Raw genomic sequence first — 19987 nt, 5'->3', positions numbered from 1 at the left:
AGGGACATCAGCAACCAGGATCTTTCCTTGTGAGATGGGGGTTTCCTCCCTGGGGTGAGTGGGTGGGTGAAATCTAAAGGCTTTGCTGACCTTTGTGGCTGTGATTTGGCCTTGTGGGTTTAGATGGGCTGGTGGGAAGAGCAGGGCAGCTCCCTGCCACAGCTCCAGAGGCACCAGGAGGGATTCCCACCTGGAGCAGGAACGTGTACCTCACCTACAAACTCACCAGCAATATATTTATACCTCCTTACCGAAAACAACCCTTGACGAGGAATCATCAAAACCCACCAACTTAACTTCTCTTAGGAAACAATGAGCCACCTTAGCTCAAAAAGAATCCCAGCCTCGAGGTCAGCCTTGGAGCAGAGCTTTGGGAGACTGAGCTTATATTTCACATGCCTGCTTTGTATCTGACCTGACGCAGGGCAGCAGCCGCTGGAGCAGAGCTCTCCGTGGCATTAGTGATCATTAACATGCTCGGAAAACTTGGGGAAACAGGCGCGCTCGAGCATAAAAAGCTGCTGCTGCTGCTTGCATTTCAGCTCCCCCATTAACACCAGTGCTTCTTAGAGGGAGAATAATTGTGCTTTTGGAGTTTGGGGGGGAGGCTTGCCAGTAGCTGGGAATTGTGTGGAAGCAGGAATATCTTGTGGATGTGTAACACAAGCGTTAAGCAAATGTAAAAACCAGGCTCAGCAGGGAAAAATCTGCCTTATTTTGTGTGCCAGCGTCTGCGGGACAACTGTTAAACCCTGCGGAAAAGAGGCTACAAACAGGCAGCTCTCCCTGTTTTGGGCAATCCTTGAATTATTATTTGTGAAAGGGGCAAAACCCCTCTCTTTTTATATTTTCCGTTGCTAACCAGCTGTGCAAGAAGTTAAACACCATAATTAACCCATATGTGACCCAGTGCATTTGACTGATTTGCAGGCAGGGCCGGCAGGGTAACTCGAGCCGGCAATTTGAACCCAACATGTTCGTAATGATGATTTTACAGTGTAATGGTCGCACTAAATCCTTTCGCTTTTGCTCTGTAGCCGCTGTTGTGACAAGAAAAGCTGTGGCAACAGAAATGAGACTCCATCAGATCCAGTGATAATTGACAGGTAAGGACTGCTATTGTTTCCTTCCATTTTTTTTTTCCTCTTCCTCCCTCTCCTCATTATAATGAAACACCTGCCCCGTGTTGCTAATGGGGAAGAATTAGGAGGATATGTGGATGAAATTTTGGTTTTTTTGATACAGAATTAGTTGTGCTTGGCAGTTGTGATTGCCTTGGAAGGGCCATATGTGGGAAAATGTAGGGAGGGATACTGGAGCGCCCTGCTCTGTGGAGAGCTCCAGCTCTTGTAACTGATTCATGTGCATAAAGAGGAGATTTTTCTTTCTGACTTTCTGTGACTCAATTCACATGCTATGCCAGGGAAGCTTCAGGAATAAAATAATAATAGTTTGTGATTTATGAAATGTGGTTGGGTGCTTATAAATATTTAACTTTTATTTGAAAAATGTTTGAATCATTATCACTTAGCTACTGTAGTTCTGTTGGATGCAATCCATCTACATTTTAAGGCTTTTATTTATGCATAAAAACAGTTAAGAAAATAGATCTGCAATGTAAGGTTTTTTCCCTCCTCTTATTTTCTTTGGTTGGAATACTATTTTGACTGTATTGTCAGTTGATTAATTCATTTTTGCCTGTCTTAATTATTGTGTTTTTAAACAGATCCATATTGCTAATCTGACATCACTGAGTAAATCATTCTAGTACAATACATCTATTCCTGTTGTTCTGGGCCATGTGTAGTTTCTGTTGCTTGCCAATTATGCAAAATGGTAGCCAAAGAGCCATTTTTACATTTTTACTGTCCAAATGTGTTGTCCAAAGCCGTGTGGGATAGCCAGGGTATTGTGCAGCATTACTCCAGAGGAGTTAAATGGCCACCAAGCACCAAAAGCTGGGGAGAGCAACACCCTGCTCTGAGCTGTGAACAGAGGGACCCCAAACACACAGGGAGGAGGGCACAGAGCATTTGCCTCTCCTTGCATTGCTGCCTGAGTTATGTTTGCTGTATGAAGTTCTTAGAATCTTCCATGCCAGAGCATCCATTTTATGAAAGAAGGTCAGGTGGGTTTGATGTGTTGAGGGGCCCACTGGAGAGCAGTCCAGAGCTTTGTGCTCATCCCAGCTCCCAGTTCTTGGATGGGTTGGGTAGGAAAGTGCTTTTATTGGATGCTCATAGCAGATGTTTTGATTAGCTGTAATAAGTCATCCTGAGAATGTTTAAATCTCAGAAGATATCCCTATCTATTTTACTAGGCATATTTTCATCTTCTCTGAGCATCAGGTAGCACCAGAGGAAGTGTGTGTGGGGGAAAGCCCCCCAGTGAAACCTGTACAGAGCTGTGTTTTATAAGCATGCTGCAGAGCTGAACACTATAAACATGGTGTTAGAGTGGCATTTTGAGCAACATGAAAGCTACAAAATTCACATGAATTTTTCATTGTACTGGAAAGTGAGATGTTAAGATGCTAATGGCAGGTTTACAGAAATATTTTGTTTAACTATCTAGTATGCAAAACTGCCAGTTGCAGATAATTTTAAATTTTGAAAGCCAGAGATGCTGTCTGTTACATGCTTCCTGCAAAATGAGGAAAATAGGTACAGGAAAAAACCCCCAGCTTTAGCTTCCTAGCAGTGATCCATTTCTCAGTCTGTATGTGAATTGATGCAATAGTTACCAATTTTGAAGTTTCTTCTTAAAATGCAAGGTAAACACAATTCAAAGCTGATAACACAAACCCTGCCTCGCCACCCACACTGAATCACACTTGGCTTGTGAATGGGTTAAGCTTTTAAGTTCTTCACTTGGTTTTAAATTGTGACTTTGATACAGGAGGTTGATATGACTGTGGTTTGAATAACACTTGATTTTGACCTGTTCCTGTGGGTTGCAATGGCATAAGAAATTTGACTCAGCAGTACTGTAATTAGCCCTCCCTGTGTTTTTGAAACAGGATTGTGTTACCTGGATTGCATTAGTGTGGCTTCTATTGTTGCCGCTTCGCATCTGTCCCAGTAGGGTACTTAAAACCTTTTCTTGGCTGGGGCTAGTTCAAACAATTTAGGCCAAGCAAGTATGTGCTTTATACAGTTAGTAGCTTTTGTGATGTTTCTTGTGACATTTATCCTATTCATTTTTCTTGTCCCCTTTGGTTTGGAAAGGATGAAGTGATTTATACGGAGCCTTTTTACCTGAAAACGAGTCCTGTAAAATTGTTCTGTGATTAAAACGCCTGCACAAGTCAGGCCATGTGTTTGGTTGTGCTCCATTGTCACTTCTCCATGCACACAGTTTTTAACCATTATGTCAATTGGTATGCAAAGCCTTATTTAGTTATTTTTATTTGCACTGAGCTTAGAGAACTCATTTACCATTTGGGCTAAAGCACTCCCACATGCCTGATGCTCTGATCAAGACTTTGCCTATGGATTTAATCTAACTCTTGCATCAAATCTTGTGAATCCACAGACTCTGACCTAACATAGAGTTTAACATAGAATCTATCCATGGGATTTTTGGCATATGTACTTACATGGAAATGTTATCCTCTTCTGACAAGTTGGAATACTATTTGGGATTGATTAATTCTCTTTGATGAGGCTGGAGGGACTCGGGATAGAGAGGGCTCTGGCTTTGTGGTGGTTTGGTGAACTTGGAGAAAAGGCTCTTTGGCAACTTCAAAGTTACATGTGCTGTATTCTCCTTCAAACCGTGGATATGTGTGAAATCAAATTGTATATTTCTCTTTAATGAAAATGTGGGCTTTAAGAAAGAAAGTCTATAGCTGTGTTTGAAAAGGGATATGACTTTATCCTTTATAAAATTGTTTTATACTTTGCTCTATTATAGTATCAGCAGATACAGCAGTGAAAGGGATCGAAAGAAATTTATACTCATATAAAACAGTGATTTAAATTTTCTCTGGAGAACAAAATTAGTTTATTATGATTACAGAGCAGTCATCCCAAGGAAGTTTCTTGGAAACCTGTGTGTGTCTGTGTCATCTTCTTAGCATAGCCTGTATATTTTATTGCTAATCCAGTTACATGTGTTGAGATGAAGATCTGATGAACAGGAACTCATTTTAAAAGGGGTATTATTGTCACAATACAAATGCACAATTCCTCCTACGAGTGCAGTGGCAGGGCTGTATTGTAATCACACTTAAAGAAAACACAGAGCACTTCCTGTTATTAAATTAAATTCTAGATTGATTTAACTTTCAAATTGTTACTCATATTTGAATTTAAAAGGTTTGCAATAAAATTCCTGTGAAGAAATTGAATAAACTGTAGTTTTATTACCACTCTGGATATCCTGGTATCCTAACCTTTTTCCTTACAGTTATCTTAGTTCAATAAATAAAACCTCATTAGACTATTCCCATTTCAACGAGTTTATTAAATTTTACAGGAGTAATTAGCATAAGCTGTGCTAATTTTTCTGGAAGACTAATGAGAGAGCTTCCTAATTAGGTTTGCTTTGTGAGAATCAGAAAAGATGATAATGACAAAAGTCACATAGGGGAGAAAGTGGGGCTTTATGTTATTCCTTGGTTCAGGAAAAAGGCTCTTCTCTTGGCACTCTGTTCTAAACTTTTAAACTCAATTTACCATTGTCAAGACCGATATTTAATAGTGTTACCAGTGCCTGCTGGGGCTTCTTTACCTTTTATGGCTGCATCCAGTCAATAAGAGTCCTACTGACTGAGAAAATAGGAATAGCCACTGCAACCCCAAATATAGCGGCAGAAAATATATATATACCATATATATCATATAGATCCTGCTTGAGACATTGCATGGAAAAAGGGCTGAAACAGGCGGCTCCTGCTTTATCCCAAATTTTGCTTCTTCCCAGAGTATTTGAGCAGGCTGATGACAGTGACCTGGGATTGGCTTTGCTAATATTTACCAATAGAGGCAGACCCTGTAGTGACAATCTGGCCACTGTCCATCTGTTGGGTTGATAATCTTTAGGTGAGGTAGAAGTCAAGGAGCTTTGTGCTGGAGCTTCCCTGGGAGGAGCTGTAGGACCTTTGGGGGCAGGGGATGGCCAGGGCTTCCCCTAGCCCTGCTCTGGTAATACACTGAAGGTCTTCATGTGGTATTTTGGATATTTGGATCATTGCTTTGGGAGCAATGAGGAGGTTTGTGCCTTTCCTGTGCCATCACAGCTCTTGTCCATGGAGCAGGGGTGGGGACTCATGGGTTGGAGGCTGTAATATTTCCTATACCTTGATATCAGATGACACCGAAGTACATTTTAATGCATGAGCTCCTACCAATGTCTGAAAGGCCTCTGTGCTTCCAACATGTGCAGGATGCTCATCTGGGCTCTCTGTAACTTGTCCCAGCACACCCAGCCAACTCACCTACAGATGGGTTTGAAATCTTTCTGCCTGTAACCTGAAAAGTTTTATGTTTGTGGGTAGAATTTCACTCTGCAAGGACATGAAAAACTCATTACCTCTGTTTTACTGCTTTACAAGTCATCAGGTAGTGGATTGTATTTAACAAGCCTGATCATCTTTTCATCCTAAATACCAGGCAGGTGGAAAAGTGACTGGGAGGACTGTATCACACTCCCTGCATCCTCCCCACAAACACACTGCTTAAGTAGATGTGGCAAATAATGCATTTTGCAGTAGCTTTCCATGTCTGGAGAGAGGGGAAAGGAGATGCAGGCAGAACCTGCCCTCCAGGAGAGGGGATGAGGTGGGTTTTGCTGTGGGATGCTTTGCTGCAGGGGAGGGGGTCAGTGCTGCAGCTGATCCCCACCAGCCTGCAGGGACGTGGGCTCGTCACAGCACTGTGGTGCAGCAAAGTGGCAGGAGATGCCAGGTGCTCTGGCAGTGGCTCCTTGGCAGGGGTGCAGGTTCCTGCCCTGTCCTGGTGCTATCCTTGTCCCCCTGACCACGTCAGTACCAGAACCTGGCTGTGTGGGGTCAGGGGAAGCTGTGTCTGCCCCCCCTTGCTTGCAGCCTGGGAGTCCCATCACTGCTGGCTCCTTGGGTGGCTTTTCCACACAGAAGGAGCAGGAGGGCAGGCATGGAGCACTCTGATAGATATTCTAGGTGCAAAGTGTCCCTGGCTGTGAATATTTGGCTGTTATGTGGAATTCTGTGCTGGAAAGCAACCCACACCTCCCAGTTGTTGTGGCCCTTCCAGATCTAGATGGGAGTTATTGATCCATCAGGGAGGAGTCAGGGTAGCAGAAGCTGGGTGACAGAGCTGCCCCCAGCACTGCACAGAGATGTCTCCCAGGCTGTCTTTTCAGGCTGTGCTGCCTAAACCCCCTGGGCCTCTGAGCAGGGTGTTCAGAGACAGAAGTTGGCCTCGAGCGCTTCATGCGAGCTCCGGGAGCCTGTGAGCCCACACATTTCTGAGAGGGGAGGGACCCAAACACACATCCTCCAGGATTTGCTTGTGATTGATGCAGCTGAGAAGCATTACCCAGAACATTTCCCACATGACTTAGGCAACCAAAGGCATTTTGAGCTCTTGTGAGATAAATGGGAGACTGATCAGTAGATGCTTCTCACACTGAGATTCAGGCTTGCATGCTTGCCTCTCTGAGTGCTCCTCATGCATGTGGTGTCAGCCTTCTTTCTGGTGATGAAATCACTAGAGCTGGGGGTAACTTTGCAAGGATTCTTGCAAAAATCTCTTGGTTTCAGCCTGTTGGGGTTGGCACATATCACTGCTGCTTATAAATTCCTTTATTTTGCTCTTGGGGCTGAATGAACTTGGTCAGGGTCAAACCAGCTTCTGCTTATTGTTTGTTTGATTACTCTTCTCTCTGCCTCCAAGTACAAGAATTTTTGTGTGATTTCAGAAGTATTATGCAAAACCTTAATTTGGTCTGAGCTTCACTCAGAAGGTTTGTGAGTTTCTCAGCAAACCTGTTCTGAGTTTTCAGTTTGTTATTAAATCCCAAACCAGGCAAGCCTTATGTGGTTTTGGGTTTCACTGCAAACATTTCACACTACTCTAATAGTTAGTTGCTTCTCTCAGTGATGCTTTTTGAATCCACAGCTAGTGTTTGGGGCTTTAGTTAACTGAGATCTTATGTTTGGTTATTACTATTTCATATCATTGGTGATATAGCAGAGGCTTCTGTTGCAAAGCAGGCTCATTGTGCTGAATGCTCTGTAATTTCTAAGCAGGGAGATGATCCCATTCCTGAAAAAAAATGGTTCTCCTGACGCAGAGTAAAACTTGAGATTTTTCTAGGCAGACTAAAAAGCTTGTGTTGAATGTCCTGGGGATGAGGGGAACTGAAGACAAGATTGCTGATTTTGGCATTTTACTGTGCTCACCCACAGCCATGGGCTTGGCCAGCTGTGACTTGAGTGCACACATGGGATGTGCTGGCCCTGCTGCCCCAAGGCCAGGGCGTCCATGTCAGTAAGTCCCTTGGGCTTTTCCTGAAAATCTCTTTCTCAGTGAGGGTTAACACTGAGAAAGAGTTAACCCTCTTTTGGTTTGTTTTAGTCCTCAAAGTCCATCCTGAAGACCCCGTGGATTTTCTTGTGCAAAGGAATCTGAGACCTCATGGATTATTCTGCTGCTCCATTCTGGTGTCAGGATTTGTGTATTTGAGGTTGGAGGTGCTTTAAAAATGTTGGTGCAGTGACCTCCTGCAGCACCAGGAAAGCTCTGAGTGCTCTGGCCCCAGTAGGAGCCCAGAGCCTGGCAGGGGGATCCATCCCTTTGTTTCTTGTCACAAAACTTCAAATGTGTTCTTCATACCTATCGATTTCTTAATGTGAACTCCTTCTTCAAAGCATGTCCTGCAGCAGGGAGGGTGTGCTGGGCACAGTGGGCTCCCTGGCTCCATGCAGCTCAGTGCCAGCTCTTCTCTCTCAAGAGTGGGGATTTTTTGAGGGGGGGGGGGGGGGGCAAAAAAACCCTGTCTTTTTCTCATATGCATATATATACACACATAGTTTCTGGAGTGGATAAATTTCCTCTTCCATCTTAACACCTGATTTATTTCCATATTTGCAGTCGCAGTGGGAATGCATACATGAATAAGAGCAATGGGGAAATGTATTTGCAAAGATCATCCTCAGTTTTAGTGCAGATTAGCTAAAATTCCTCTGAACATGAAAAATGTATCTCAGCTCTATTCCAGTGTTTACTGGATAAAAACACAACCCAAGCTTTATTCTGCAGGAGCTGAGGTGTGTGAGTAGTTTTCTTCATGTGAGTTTTCATAAATGTTTTCATGTTCCAGCCACCGAAATGTATTCTTATAAGTAATTGGCCACACTTATTTAAATAACTATGTTAAATTCACAGGCACTTCTGCCTGCTGGAAATATTTAATTTTAATACAACATCTAACTAATAAAGTTGAAAGAGAGTTAGAAACACTTGTAGGTTACTGTGCAAATCGTGACTAAGTTTCTAGAAATGGTTTTAAGACTGTCCTCAGAAGGCAGCAAGTCTCTGTAGTAGTAGTGGGAAATGTTGGTATGAATTTTCCTCTTTCCCTGTAACATCATGATATTTTTTCTGTAACAGTTCTGGAAAAGTACAGAAAACCCATACAAAGTTCCCAGTGTGTCACATTAGCAACTTTGCATAGGTAGTTTGTGATCAGAATATATTACTGTATCAACTGGGTGTTTACCTTTTTGCTAAGGACAGTATTTTACAGCTTTTTACTTTTTAAAGTGGTATGAATAATTTTCTATCCACTTTTTAAAAACAGCATTTGGAAATAGGAAATGTGAATACGAATTTTCTGTTGCTGTTAATATGTGAATGATATGAAATTAGTTATTAGAAGGCTTTATATCAAATCACTGAAGTTATATACTGGACTGTAGTAAGGTGACCCAGATATAGAGCCTTTCAGAGCAATCATTGAAATGCTATGAACAGTGCTGTTTTGTCCTTGGTTTCTTGCTGCCTCTAAAGGTGTAGGCAGATGAAGATAACTTTAAAAAGAGCTATTTCTCCAATTACAAGCTTTTGTCCAAGAGCAAAGAAAGATTTTTAGACTAACAGCATTCACTATAACAAAATTAAATTCCCTTCATCTGACAAGAAGCAGAGCCTGGCAGTAGTTTGGGATTTTTTGTTGGGGCTGGAGCAGCAGCTGCCCTCTGTACCCCGTGTTTTTCCCAGAGGGGAGGTGGCCTGAGGCGGGGAGGGCACTGCGTGCTGTCCCCTTCCTTTGGGGACATCATTTCCCCTTCCCAGGGCTCTGGGGAGGGCTGAGGGAGCAGCATCCCCCTGCCACCCCCCTTCCCCACCCCCACCGTGCCAGGAGGCCCAGCCAGATCTTTGAGGGTTTGTAAGAACACGTCCAACGTGGCATTCCACAACTACGGCATCTCGCTAACGGGCTGAGGCACCGGAGTTCAGTAATGTAATATAAAAAGTAATGGTGTTAGCTAACACATCCTTAATAAGATATTGTCTGCTGCTCTGCCATATGCTACCGAGCAGGCTTTCCCTCTGTGGGGCTTTTGAGTTCTCTCAATAAGATTATTTCAAATACTCTAATCCTGAATCATTGACATGAATACAAAAGCCTAGTGACATCTAATAGATGCCTCTTAGCTTTGCTTTTCCTCTTGTTCCTTTCCTTTTTCTTCTCTTTTTACCTGACAAAAAGCTTATAGACACTTGGGCTCTGTCTCTCAGTACCAGCATGTGGGTCCCCTCATGAAATATAAAGGAGGAAAAAGGGCTGACATAGGGCTGATAAGCCACAGAGCAAAGGACCATAGAATTAAAAGGAAATGCCAGTAAATCCTAGCCTGTACACTCAGTTGTTCTTTTATTGTTTTCTTTAATTCTTCCATTGCCATGCTGGGCTAAAAAGAGATGAAAAATGGTGCTACCAAAAAAAAAAAAAAAAGTGATGCTACAATGCCAGGGTCATATTGGCTTGCTTGATTCTTGGGTTTTCCTGGTGCTCCTCTCACCTTGACTTTCTAAGCAGAGTTGCAAACATTCAGCTAAACACATAATTCAATTAGATGAATGTTTAGGTCACGTTTTTCAAAGACTAATTAAAAAAAAGAAGAAGACATCCTTGTGTGACATGATTGTGACCCTGGAACCGATTAATTTTATATAACTAAATGTTAGAAAGACTTAATATTCCAATGTGAGTGTCTAGCAATCAAAAAATTATCTTCCTCTTAGTGTTGCCTCAACAACTGTTAGAGGGAGAAAATAATTTTCTGTTCCATCTTCTTTTGGACTTTGGCAAACTATTCATCTTTTGATTCCAAAATCTGCCTTTGGAAAAAGCGACTGGTGCAGGATACAGCCCGTATCTACAAGGGGTTAAAAATAAGCTATTTAAAACACAATACTTTTGCTTAATTTTTATTCATGGTTTTGCAGGGAGACTCTCAGGCTCTCCTGACCAGGATAACCATCAACTTCCACCCAGTTGAGTCAGGTCTCTCTGTAAACTCCCTCAATATAATCCTTCAGTCAGAATTTTTGGCATCTGCATCACTACATAACCATTGGCTGACTTCCCAGATGTTAAGTCACTTTGATAAGTGGATGTTAAAAACCACTTTACCTAGTTCAAATTTTGTAGAAAGATGACACAAGGAGAGGAAAAATGTATTCTGTATTCATTATAAAGTTCTTTGCTCTGAAAGAAGAATAAAATTAGCCACACTCAGAGCTATTAAGATCTGATGGTCGCTTCTCCTCCCAGCTGCTCCAGGTGCCTCCACATCTTTGGCACAATCCTGCACGAGCTGGGATTTGGCTGCAGAGGGGAGTCTACACCCTGGAATATCTTTCTGGAGGTTTTACTGGCAGGAGAAGGAAAAGACCTGCAGCTTGGATTGGGATTTACCCCTTGTTTTAAAAGAAAAATGAGGAAATTCAGCTGCGTTACAAATTAGTGTCCTGGAGTTTTCTGTGGTCTGGGGAAGAATTTGTTTGTCATGCTGGGGTTTATGTGTTAAAAGCAGCTCTGTAAAGCTTTTTTCTTATCTCTGGGTCTTTCATGGCCAGGTGTTACTGGGCCCTGCTGGACTCTGAGGCTGCTGAGTGAGGGATGCACAATGGGAGAGTCTCTTCCCTATGGAGCTGTTTAGGAAGACAATCCCAGGGCTTTTTTTTTTTTTAAGCACAGTGAGCTCCATAATAGCTCTGGCATTCTGAAAAATGGAATAAACTGTACTATGGTGTAGGAGGAAAACTTCTTGCTGAACCCCATTATGTGTACGTAAATTGTCATCTGTCATGTACCACGTGGCAGGAGAGAGGAACTTTCCTTTTTTTTTTTTTTTTTCCTGAAGGATTGCCTTGCTGTGACAATGGTAACTCAATTTGTCAGAAATTACAAGAGCATTAATATATCATGCCCTAATGTTTCATTAGTACATTAATACTTTTGAAGTCATTGGAATTTCCCTAATAAATGTCTTCAAAGTTGGCTGGCCATTCATAAATTTGAGTTTTCAGCATTATAATTGTAATTGAGATACCTATTTTCCCTGATTAATCCTTGAAGTTTGTGTGTAACAATCAGCCTTGTTGACATTCCCACTTGAAAGAATAATGAAAGAATAACGTTAGTTAGTATTTGTGTTATTGCAGAGTGGCATGATTTGGAGGGGAAAAAAAAAATAGGGAGACTACTCTCAGGGAAACAAAAGAGAATTTTGGGAATGCTTTTTTGCCATGGTAACCCAGTTATTGCTCATTAATCTGTCACCTATGAAACGAGCTCCAGACTCCGACACTCCGCAGCGTCCCCGGGGTCGCGGTACCTGCGGCCGCCCCGGGAGGGTCCCCCCGCCACCAAATCCCATCGTGTGCCTGGATGGGCCTCAAAGAGGGCACCCCCTCCCTGCCTGGGCCACCTGGGCCGCCTGGCCCTGCCACCCAAAGCCGCTCCCCGGGGTGATGGGGAGCTGGCCCGTGGGCACCGCTGCGCTGGCTTTAGGGGCCGCCTGTGTCTCCAGAGGGAAGGAAGTTTTTTTTCCTTCATTTCCAAGATAAGGTGTCATTCATGAGAGCAGCGTGCTGAACTAATCAGGTTAATTGAGAGGCCCTGAATAGCTCTCATTGAGCAGATCCCTCCTTCCTGCTCAAGGCAGATAGTGCAGACGGAGAGATTACAAGTGCTTTAAACTCTTTCTCTCCATCTCTGGATTTCACACCCATTTCAGGATGATGAGGGTCAGAGCAGATGTGTGACACGGGGGTTGTACAATTTAGCTTTGCTGGGAGCAAGCTTTTATTTTTGTTGTTTGGGTTTTGGTGTGGTTCTTTTTTTTTCTTTTTTTTTTTCCCTTTTAATCATCATCGTGATTATTTTTCAGTGAGGCCAGTGCTTCCCATCTCTCCCGATGCCAGGGACACCCTGCTGATTTGCACCAGCTGGAGTGGTGTAAATTACTCCACTGTTTTGGAAAGATGCAGAGGACATTTGGAAAGATGTGGAAGACTAATGCAGTTGTGTGATTGGCTCTAGAATGACCTGCTCCTGAGTGTTGTTAATATTAAAATTATTTCAGACCTAACTCATGGCAGGGCTGCAGGAAACATTAATTTTAAAAAGATGTTTTCAGTGTTTGAAGCAGATAGCAGTTGGGTTTATTGCTTTTATGGTATCATTTCCCTTCAAACCCTTCTAATCGAAGTGGCTGTATGTAATTTTATTCAAGTTTACCAGAATGTGAAAGCATTTCCCTCTGGATACTCTTGCCAAATTAAGAACAGCCAGGCTCCAAACCTCATCCTAATCTTCCTACTTGCCACAGTCTATTACATTTTCTTTGCAAATTGTAACTGTTAGGGTGAAGAAGAGAGACTTTTCAGTAAAACAAATTCCCCAAAAGTAGTGTGTGTGTCCCCACTTCTCCAAACTTCATTCGATTTCAACACGAGCTAAACATGAGCATTGTTGTCCCTGTTGGCCCCCTCCTCTCCCTCCTGGCTTCTTTTCCTTGCAAGTTTCAGGAATGACTTTAATTATCTCTACAATCAAATTCTCACTGCTGTCCCTGTGAAAGCGTGTAGTCATGGATTGCTGGGATTATTTTCTTTAGCACTTGGGGATAGAGGAGCTGGTTGTTTGGAAATGAGAACCAGCTGGGTTCTCAGAGCTGGAGTTTGGAGGGAGCACAGAAACCCCAGTGCTGAGCAGAGCCCAAGCTCAGCCCCCAGACTGCCCCTGCTGCCTGGGCCACGAGGGATTAGGACAGAGCAGGGCTGGGGTTTTATTTGGTTTATCTCATTAATATGCATCTCCAGGGTGGCTGCTGCCAGGGCTGGCTGAACTCCTCACCAAAGTTTCTGGAGGCAGAGGTGCATCCTTGCAGTCCAATTCCTGGCTTCCCCTGCCTAAAACAGAGAAAATAAAATTAATTCATAGAAATCAATCCAAAGAACTGTATCAGGCACAAGTTCTGCAGGTGACAGCTAAGCAGGTAAAGAGAGATTAATGCAGCAAAGGGAAGAGCAGAGATAACTTATGTTATCTTAACATCTTTTGCCCTAGAAGACAAGCTGCAGGGGTGATGTTCTTCCTCTTTCCAGTTTGGAGAAATTAGTTATTTATCATACCTTATTAATCTGTTTTAGTGCCAAATTCAATATAAAATTAGGACTATACATGTAGTCAGAAATTACATGAGCTATGCTTTTAGCTGAGTATTTTGTCATAGGGAAAGGCACAGAAATCTTCATTTAGTTATAAGGATGTAAATTTGGAGATATTCCACTGGCTTTAAGGCAGCTGCTTCATATTTCTGTCTCTTTAAGAAATATTCATTCTTTGGGATACAAGGATTTGTTTCTAGGGTTTATTTACATTTTAAGATATCAGTATATCCTACATTTATGTGTATATTTTCTACTTTCAAGGTTCTCTCACACTCCTGCACGTTGTGTTTCTCTACACACTGTTGTTAGGTTGGTTTATAGTTTAAATTGTGACTTCTCAATGTTTGAAATGCAATAGTGACTAAATTGGCAGCTTAGGTAAAAAAGTCAAGAAAAGAAATATTTCTGTTCCTTATAAAAAAGTTTATTGCAAAGAACATGACTGATTGCTGAGCTCTGAGCAGCTACTTATAAATGATTTGATTTCTTTAATGCCTGGGATGCAATGACTTTGACTCTATTAATATCCCCTTTAGTACAAATTAATTATTTTTTGAAAGATGAAACCATTTAGTTCTGAATATGTTTAGATCATACTGTGACCTAAAATCTCTCATATATGTTATATACATTTTCACACACGGATGTGTATTTTTGGTAGCTTTGGTTTTGTTGGTTTTCTTTTTTTTAATCTGGATTTTCTGTTTGTTTTCTTTTTAATTTAATTTTATTCTCTCCCCCCCCCCTCCCTCCAATAAATAACTGCTGCATTTCCAGTCACTCAAATTTGGACAGAATTTTACTTCCTGTTTCAAAGGTCAAGGAAAGCTGACCTCAACAGCAGTGTTGAGGCTGCTGAATTATTCATATCATTGACTTTGTGTCAGCTTCCACATTTGTGCAGAGGGATGTTTTATTCATTTATCTCATTTAGGGACCTGCTCTGCACCTGTTTCTACCATTAAGTACCCTGTAATTTGCATTTGATGCTAATTTAGTTTCATATCAGCCTGGTCCCCTCTTGTTAATTTAATTTTCTAAGACCCTTTTCATTACAGTAGAAATGTTTCCCTCTTTAAAGCAAACATCTATACAAGTAATTGTATAAACTGCCTTTTAAATAATATCTTTTAGAAGATTCCATCGTTTAATTCCTTAATTCCTATAATTAGCCATGGTTTGATTAATGTTTCAAAGGGTTAAATTAAAATGCAGAATTACTCAAATGCATACTTGAATAATTTTCCCTCTGCTGATAACAGTTTCTGCATTGCTGCTTTTATTCTCCTCGTGATTCTGAATATTACATGTACTAACAAGCACTAATTTTCCTGATGTAGTGATTTTCCTATGCTGAGCAATAGCGGGTTTTAATGTCCAATTGTTGGGAACTCCACACTGCCAGTGGGATACTTGATTTTTTTATTTTTTTTTCCTTCTGATCGATTGTAAACAGTTGAGGAGAAACGCTGTGGCTGAGCTGCTCCGGGTTCCTTTCCCGATTGCAAGAAACTTAGAGATCCTTTATTTTGCCAACAAGCATCGCTGCTGTGCTCTCACAAACAGCGTGATTAGTGCTGATCGCTGCAGAGAACCATTTGGAAATATTTACAACCATCACGGATTTGTTTGTGGAGGTGAAAATTTGCATCTGCTGTGATCCTACAGGGCGAAATGCTCCGGGGTTGTCACCCGCGGGCACATTGGTGCGTGTTGAGAGCAGGAATATGGCACTGGGGTAAAGAAATGACCAGAGGGGCTGTGGTGGGAGATGCAGTCCCTTCTGTCCCCGGCGGGGTTATTTAGAACAAGGCTGGGTAATTGCAGTGGGGTGGGCGCTGTGCCGGGGATGGACGCCCCTGCCCCTCCCTCTCCGGCCGGGGAAGATGGAGATGTTGATGGTTCCGAGCTTTCAGAGGTACAAACCCCCATGCCCCGGTGGCTGTGGGGAGGGGACAGCGCGATCGGCAGCGCTGGGAGCAGCGGCCAGCTGGGCTTCATTACCCGGAGAAGCAGCCCGAGCTGATCCCTCTCTGTTTACACTGGGGAGGGGGGGTCGGGCATCACTCCCAGGGGACTGTGTCCCCAAATTCCCTTCCCTTCCTCCCTTCCCTTCTTCCACGCCCTCCTGGGGACAGGAGAGGTTTGGTGTTTGTCTGTGTTGATTCTGCAGTGCCGTGTGTGGCAGGACGGATGCATGTCCTGCACAGGGCATCAGCTGCGCTTCAGCTTTTGTTTTGCCCCGGCAGAAGGTGACACTCCTCCTCCTCCTCCTCCAAATCCCCCTGAAGTCATGGAGAGTTTGGGAAGAGGTGCCTGTGGGTTTGGGATGAAACGAGGCTGTTCTGCCTCGGGGGTCCTGCTCCCAATAGTGCCCAGGGCTGCTCCAGGGGCTGAGTTTGGCTGTGATGATCCCAAAAGTGTGTCTTCTGTTACATGACATGCCACTTAGATAAGCCTCAGACCTGGGCTGTGGAGCTGCTAATAGCACAAGGATTTAATATTTAAAAATTGACTTGAAACAAAACCTCTGGTTTTGTGGGTTTTTTTTTAAGATTATTTCAGGTGGCAAAGATGCCTCACAGGCACAGTTTGTGCTGGCAGAGCCCCCAGACCTGGTGTCAGGGGTTCAATGTCTGTGCCCTCCTGAGCATTCCCAGTTGCAGGGGTAGCAGGGCTGAGGGATGGACCCGAGTACCTGCAAGTCTCACCTTTCCCATCAGCCCACAAACTCGGATATTCATAAGAGCTCCCCCTTTATTTTGTCATATACTCACAATAAGGGCCTCAGAGCTGGGCATTTCCTGAGTATTAATGACCAGCTGGGGTTAATGGCCCTTGCTTGTGCCTTGAGCCATCAGCTCCTCCCGACTGGTCATTAATTCCCAGGAAAAGCCCTCTGTGGAGGTCATTATTGCCTAATTATCTCCATACACTTTAATGCCAGTTTTGACAATGTACAGTCTCATACTTTGAGTTATAGGTACTTTATAATTCATTAAATAGCTTATCATTAAAACTGCAGATGATCTTGATTATTATTTATTAATGTTTTCCCTTTGATTTTTTTTTTAATCTGATGCTCCTGTTTCTGGAGGAAGGAAGGGACAAAGGTAGATGGGGTATGGCTCCAGTGTCAAAAACTGTCACACAGCAGCTCTCCCTGCCTGGAGGGGTCTTCCCTGGCTTTGAGAGGTCCCAAAAGCCAGTGGAGCCCAGACTTTAGTTCAGAGCTCACCTTGCTCAGCCCTTAGCAGAGGCTTGAGGAGCAGTGGGATGGCCACCTCTGCTGGAGCTCCCTGGGCTGGCCCTGGAAGCATTGGCAGCATCTGGCCCGCAATTTTGGCAGTTCTTGACTCATTTTTCTCTTCACCCTGGTCTGCATTCAGGCCTGGGTTTGCTTTGGGAGCCCTTTCTCACCTGGGTGAGGTTGTTCATGGGGTGAGCTCTGTTGGGGTTCAGGGTTTGGCCCCTTCCCAGCAGCATCAGGTGGGTGCTGGGTTTGAGCACAGTTAGGTGGGGTGGGAAATAAATGGGAGACGTCCAAGCCAAGCAGAGGGACTGTAATTTTTGCTTTTTAGTAAGAGTGTGCATCTCTTTCTCCTGGGAACAGCTTCTTTTCTGTCCCTCAGGTGTGCCTGTGCGTGGTGTGCCAGAGCTGCAGGTGCAGAGGCTCAGAGCTCTGCCTGTGTGTGCTGGGAAAGAGCCATACTCAGCCCAGCCTGGGCTCCTCACTGGAACCACAGCCTGTGGAAGTGGCCAGAGGAGCCCTGACACTGATTCTAGGGGCATTTACCCTTATTTACCCCAAATGGCCCAATCCTGCAACCTTGTCTAGTTCTTCATTATTTTCCACTCCTTTCCCCAGGCTTTGCAAGAGAAATACCTGGATAACAGAAAGCTAAACCTTTGTGTCTGTGGTTTCTCTGAGGTTTTGCTGTGCAGGAGCCCTGGTCAGCACCAAGAGGGGCTGTGACCCTTCTGGGCCAGCTTGGGGGCCATGATGCTGCCCTGTGCTTGGGGCAGATTGCAGTGGCAGGAGGTCTCTGTCAGCCAGAAAACCTGTCAGGGTGTTTGTTCCCTGTACTCAGTCATTACTTGTGTTTTAGTTGCCTGACAGCATCAACTTGTTTCAACAACAATAACAATAATGCAGTTTTGGAGCTGTTTTCTCCATTACCTGCGTCTCTGTTGGTTTTGTGTTTGCTGGAGGAAAAGTTGTGTGTGGATGTGAAAATACTGGCCCCATTGAGCCATGCCATCGCCTTTGGAGGAGGCCAAATTTCACCCACTGTATTTGCTTTTCTACCTCTGAGCCATGTTTGTTTACAAAACCTTCTTCTGAACTGCTGCAAACTGCCCAGCCAAGCTGCCTCCCTGTCCCAGTTTGCTCTGGCCTTCTCCAGAAACCAGTCCGTTTTGATTAAAATCATAATGTCATTTGAAAGCGGGGAAGCAAACCAACCCAAAGCCTTGTGCAAAGTTTGAAAGTAGCAAGTTGCTGCCGAGAGGGAAAAACAACAAAAAAACCCCAACCGAAACCCTTAAAATTCAGACTCAACGGGTCTCCTGTTACTGCTGTCAGGGAAGTCCAAGGGCTTGAGGCTGATGAAGAGTTACATGCTGAAAAAAAAAAAAAAAGAAAAAAAAAAAAAAGAAAGAGGGCAAAAGGGAGCAGTGTTATTTACTTATTTATTTAAGAGCCTAAAAGATTTATGGTAAAGCTAATTTAGGAGCGCGCTCGGCTCTGCATCCCGGCTGTGCGGAGCGCGGGCAGCGGCGGCTCCGGGCCGGCTCCCCCCGCCCGCTCTCAGAGCTGCCATTGTCGGGGCCGTGGGTCGGGGCTCACAGCGGGGCCGTGGGTCGGGGCTCACAGCGGGGCCGTGATCGGGGCTCACAGCGGGGCCGTGGGTCGGGGCTCACAGCGGGGCCGTGGGTCGGGGCTCACAGCGGGGCCGTGGATCGGGGCTCACAGCGGGGCCGTGGATCGGGGCTCACAGCGGGGCCTCGGCGCTGCCCACCCGCCCGGGACCCCCCGGGCCAAGGACCCCCGGGCGGGGCAGCGGCGGCTCCGCGGGGCCGCTCGGGACGGGCCGGGGGCGCTGCGGGGACCCCCCCTTCCTGCCCCCTCTGCTTTCTTCCTCTCTCCTGTTCCTTTCTGCTGCTCTTCCCCTGCCTTCCTTATTGTCCCTCTCTTTTCCCTTTTATTTTTTTTTCCGTTATATTTCACTTTTCTTCTTCTATTTTCTTTCTCTTGTCTCTTGTTTCTTGCCTCTTCCCCCCTTTTTAATATCTTCTATTTTCTCTCCACTCTCCTGTTTTCTCTCTCATCTTCTCATTCTCCTCTCTCGTTTATTTCCATTTCCCTTCTCCAATTCCTTTCCCCTTTTCCCTATTCCTTTTTCCTTTCTCCTTCCCTTCTCTTATTCTCCTCGCCTCCTCCTTTAGTTTTCCTTCTTTTCCACTTTTCCCTTTCCCTTTTTTTTTTTTTTTTTTTGTTATTTTTCTTTTACTTTCTTTGCTCTTTCACTTTTCTCTCTCTCTCTTCCTTCTCCCTCTCTAATTGCTCCCTTGCTAGGAGCCAAAGGCAGAATTACAAATGCAGCCTTGGCATTGTGGTTTGCAGGATTCTTTAGGGATGTTTTCTTCTGCACAGTATGTTCTATATCTTCCTTTTGGATCGTCATCTCTGTGAAAGAGAAAATATTCCTTCTCTGTTCTGAGCACAGAAGCATGGTAGAATTATGAAGTGTAAGGAACGTTCTTCCCTTTCTCAACATCCATATAATTACTGTCAAGCCAAACCAAAAAGCCTCAGGCTTAGAGATCACTAGAGTAAAGTTACATTTCGCAAGACAAAAACTGAACTCAGTGCTCAAAACAAAAAAATTGGTGACCAATTCTGTGTCAAAGACTAAAAGCAGGCATGACATTTTGCTAGGAAAAAGCAGAGGCACTCAGATTTGTTGCCATATGGAATATAAATTAGTTTTATTTATATTTATTTGTTCTCTCCTGCTTTGCAAGGAGCAAACTGAGCTATTAAAAGTCTTGATATTTTTTGTTTTTCAAAAAGAAATTAATAGCATGAATGAAGAAAAAATTGGAGGGGGGAATAGATGTGCTGTACAGTGACGACATTGCCTTTTTTTAAGTTCTAATTCCAGGGTGGGAGCCCAGGAGCTGTGCTGGATGGGAAATGTATTCATGCAATGAAAGGCTGCATTTGAATGCAGTTTTTTTTCTTTCTTCTTTTTGTTTACATTTTCAGCAAAACCAAGATGACACAGCTGGGCATGTTCAAAGTGAAATAA

General features: G+C 43.8%; 1 protein-coding gene across 6 annotated transcripts in view; it reads left to right on the top strand.

Moving 5' to 3' along the window:
• EBF1 (EBF transcription factor 1) overlaps positions 1 to 19987 on the top strand; it is a 269314-nt gene that overhangs the window by 17765 nt on the left and 231562 nt on the right. For all 6 annotated transcript variants that reach the window (XM_071443458.1, XM_071443455.1, XM_071443457.1 and 3 more), the window contains exon 6: positions 1038 to 1106. In XM_071443458.1, coding sequence (XP_071299559.1) covers positions 1038 to 1106 — 69 coding nt within the window. The remainder of the gene's footprint in view (positions 1 to 1037; positions 1107 to 19987) is intronic.

Source organism: Agelaius tricolor, unplaced genomic scaffold (assembly GCF_023055355.1).
Source record: "Agelaius tricolor isolate 1412-34295 unplaced genomic scaffold, bAgeTri1.0.p SCAF_18, whole genome shotgun sequence".
NCBI classification, from domain to species: Eukaryota; Metazoa; Chordata; class Aves; order Passeriformes; family Icteridae; genus Agelaius; species Agelaius tricolor.
The sequence above is the reverse complement of the archived record's forward strand: the minus strand, read 5'-3'. Positions and strand labels throughout refer to the sequence as shown.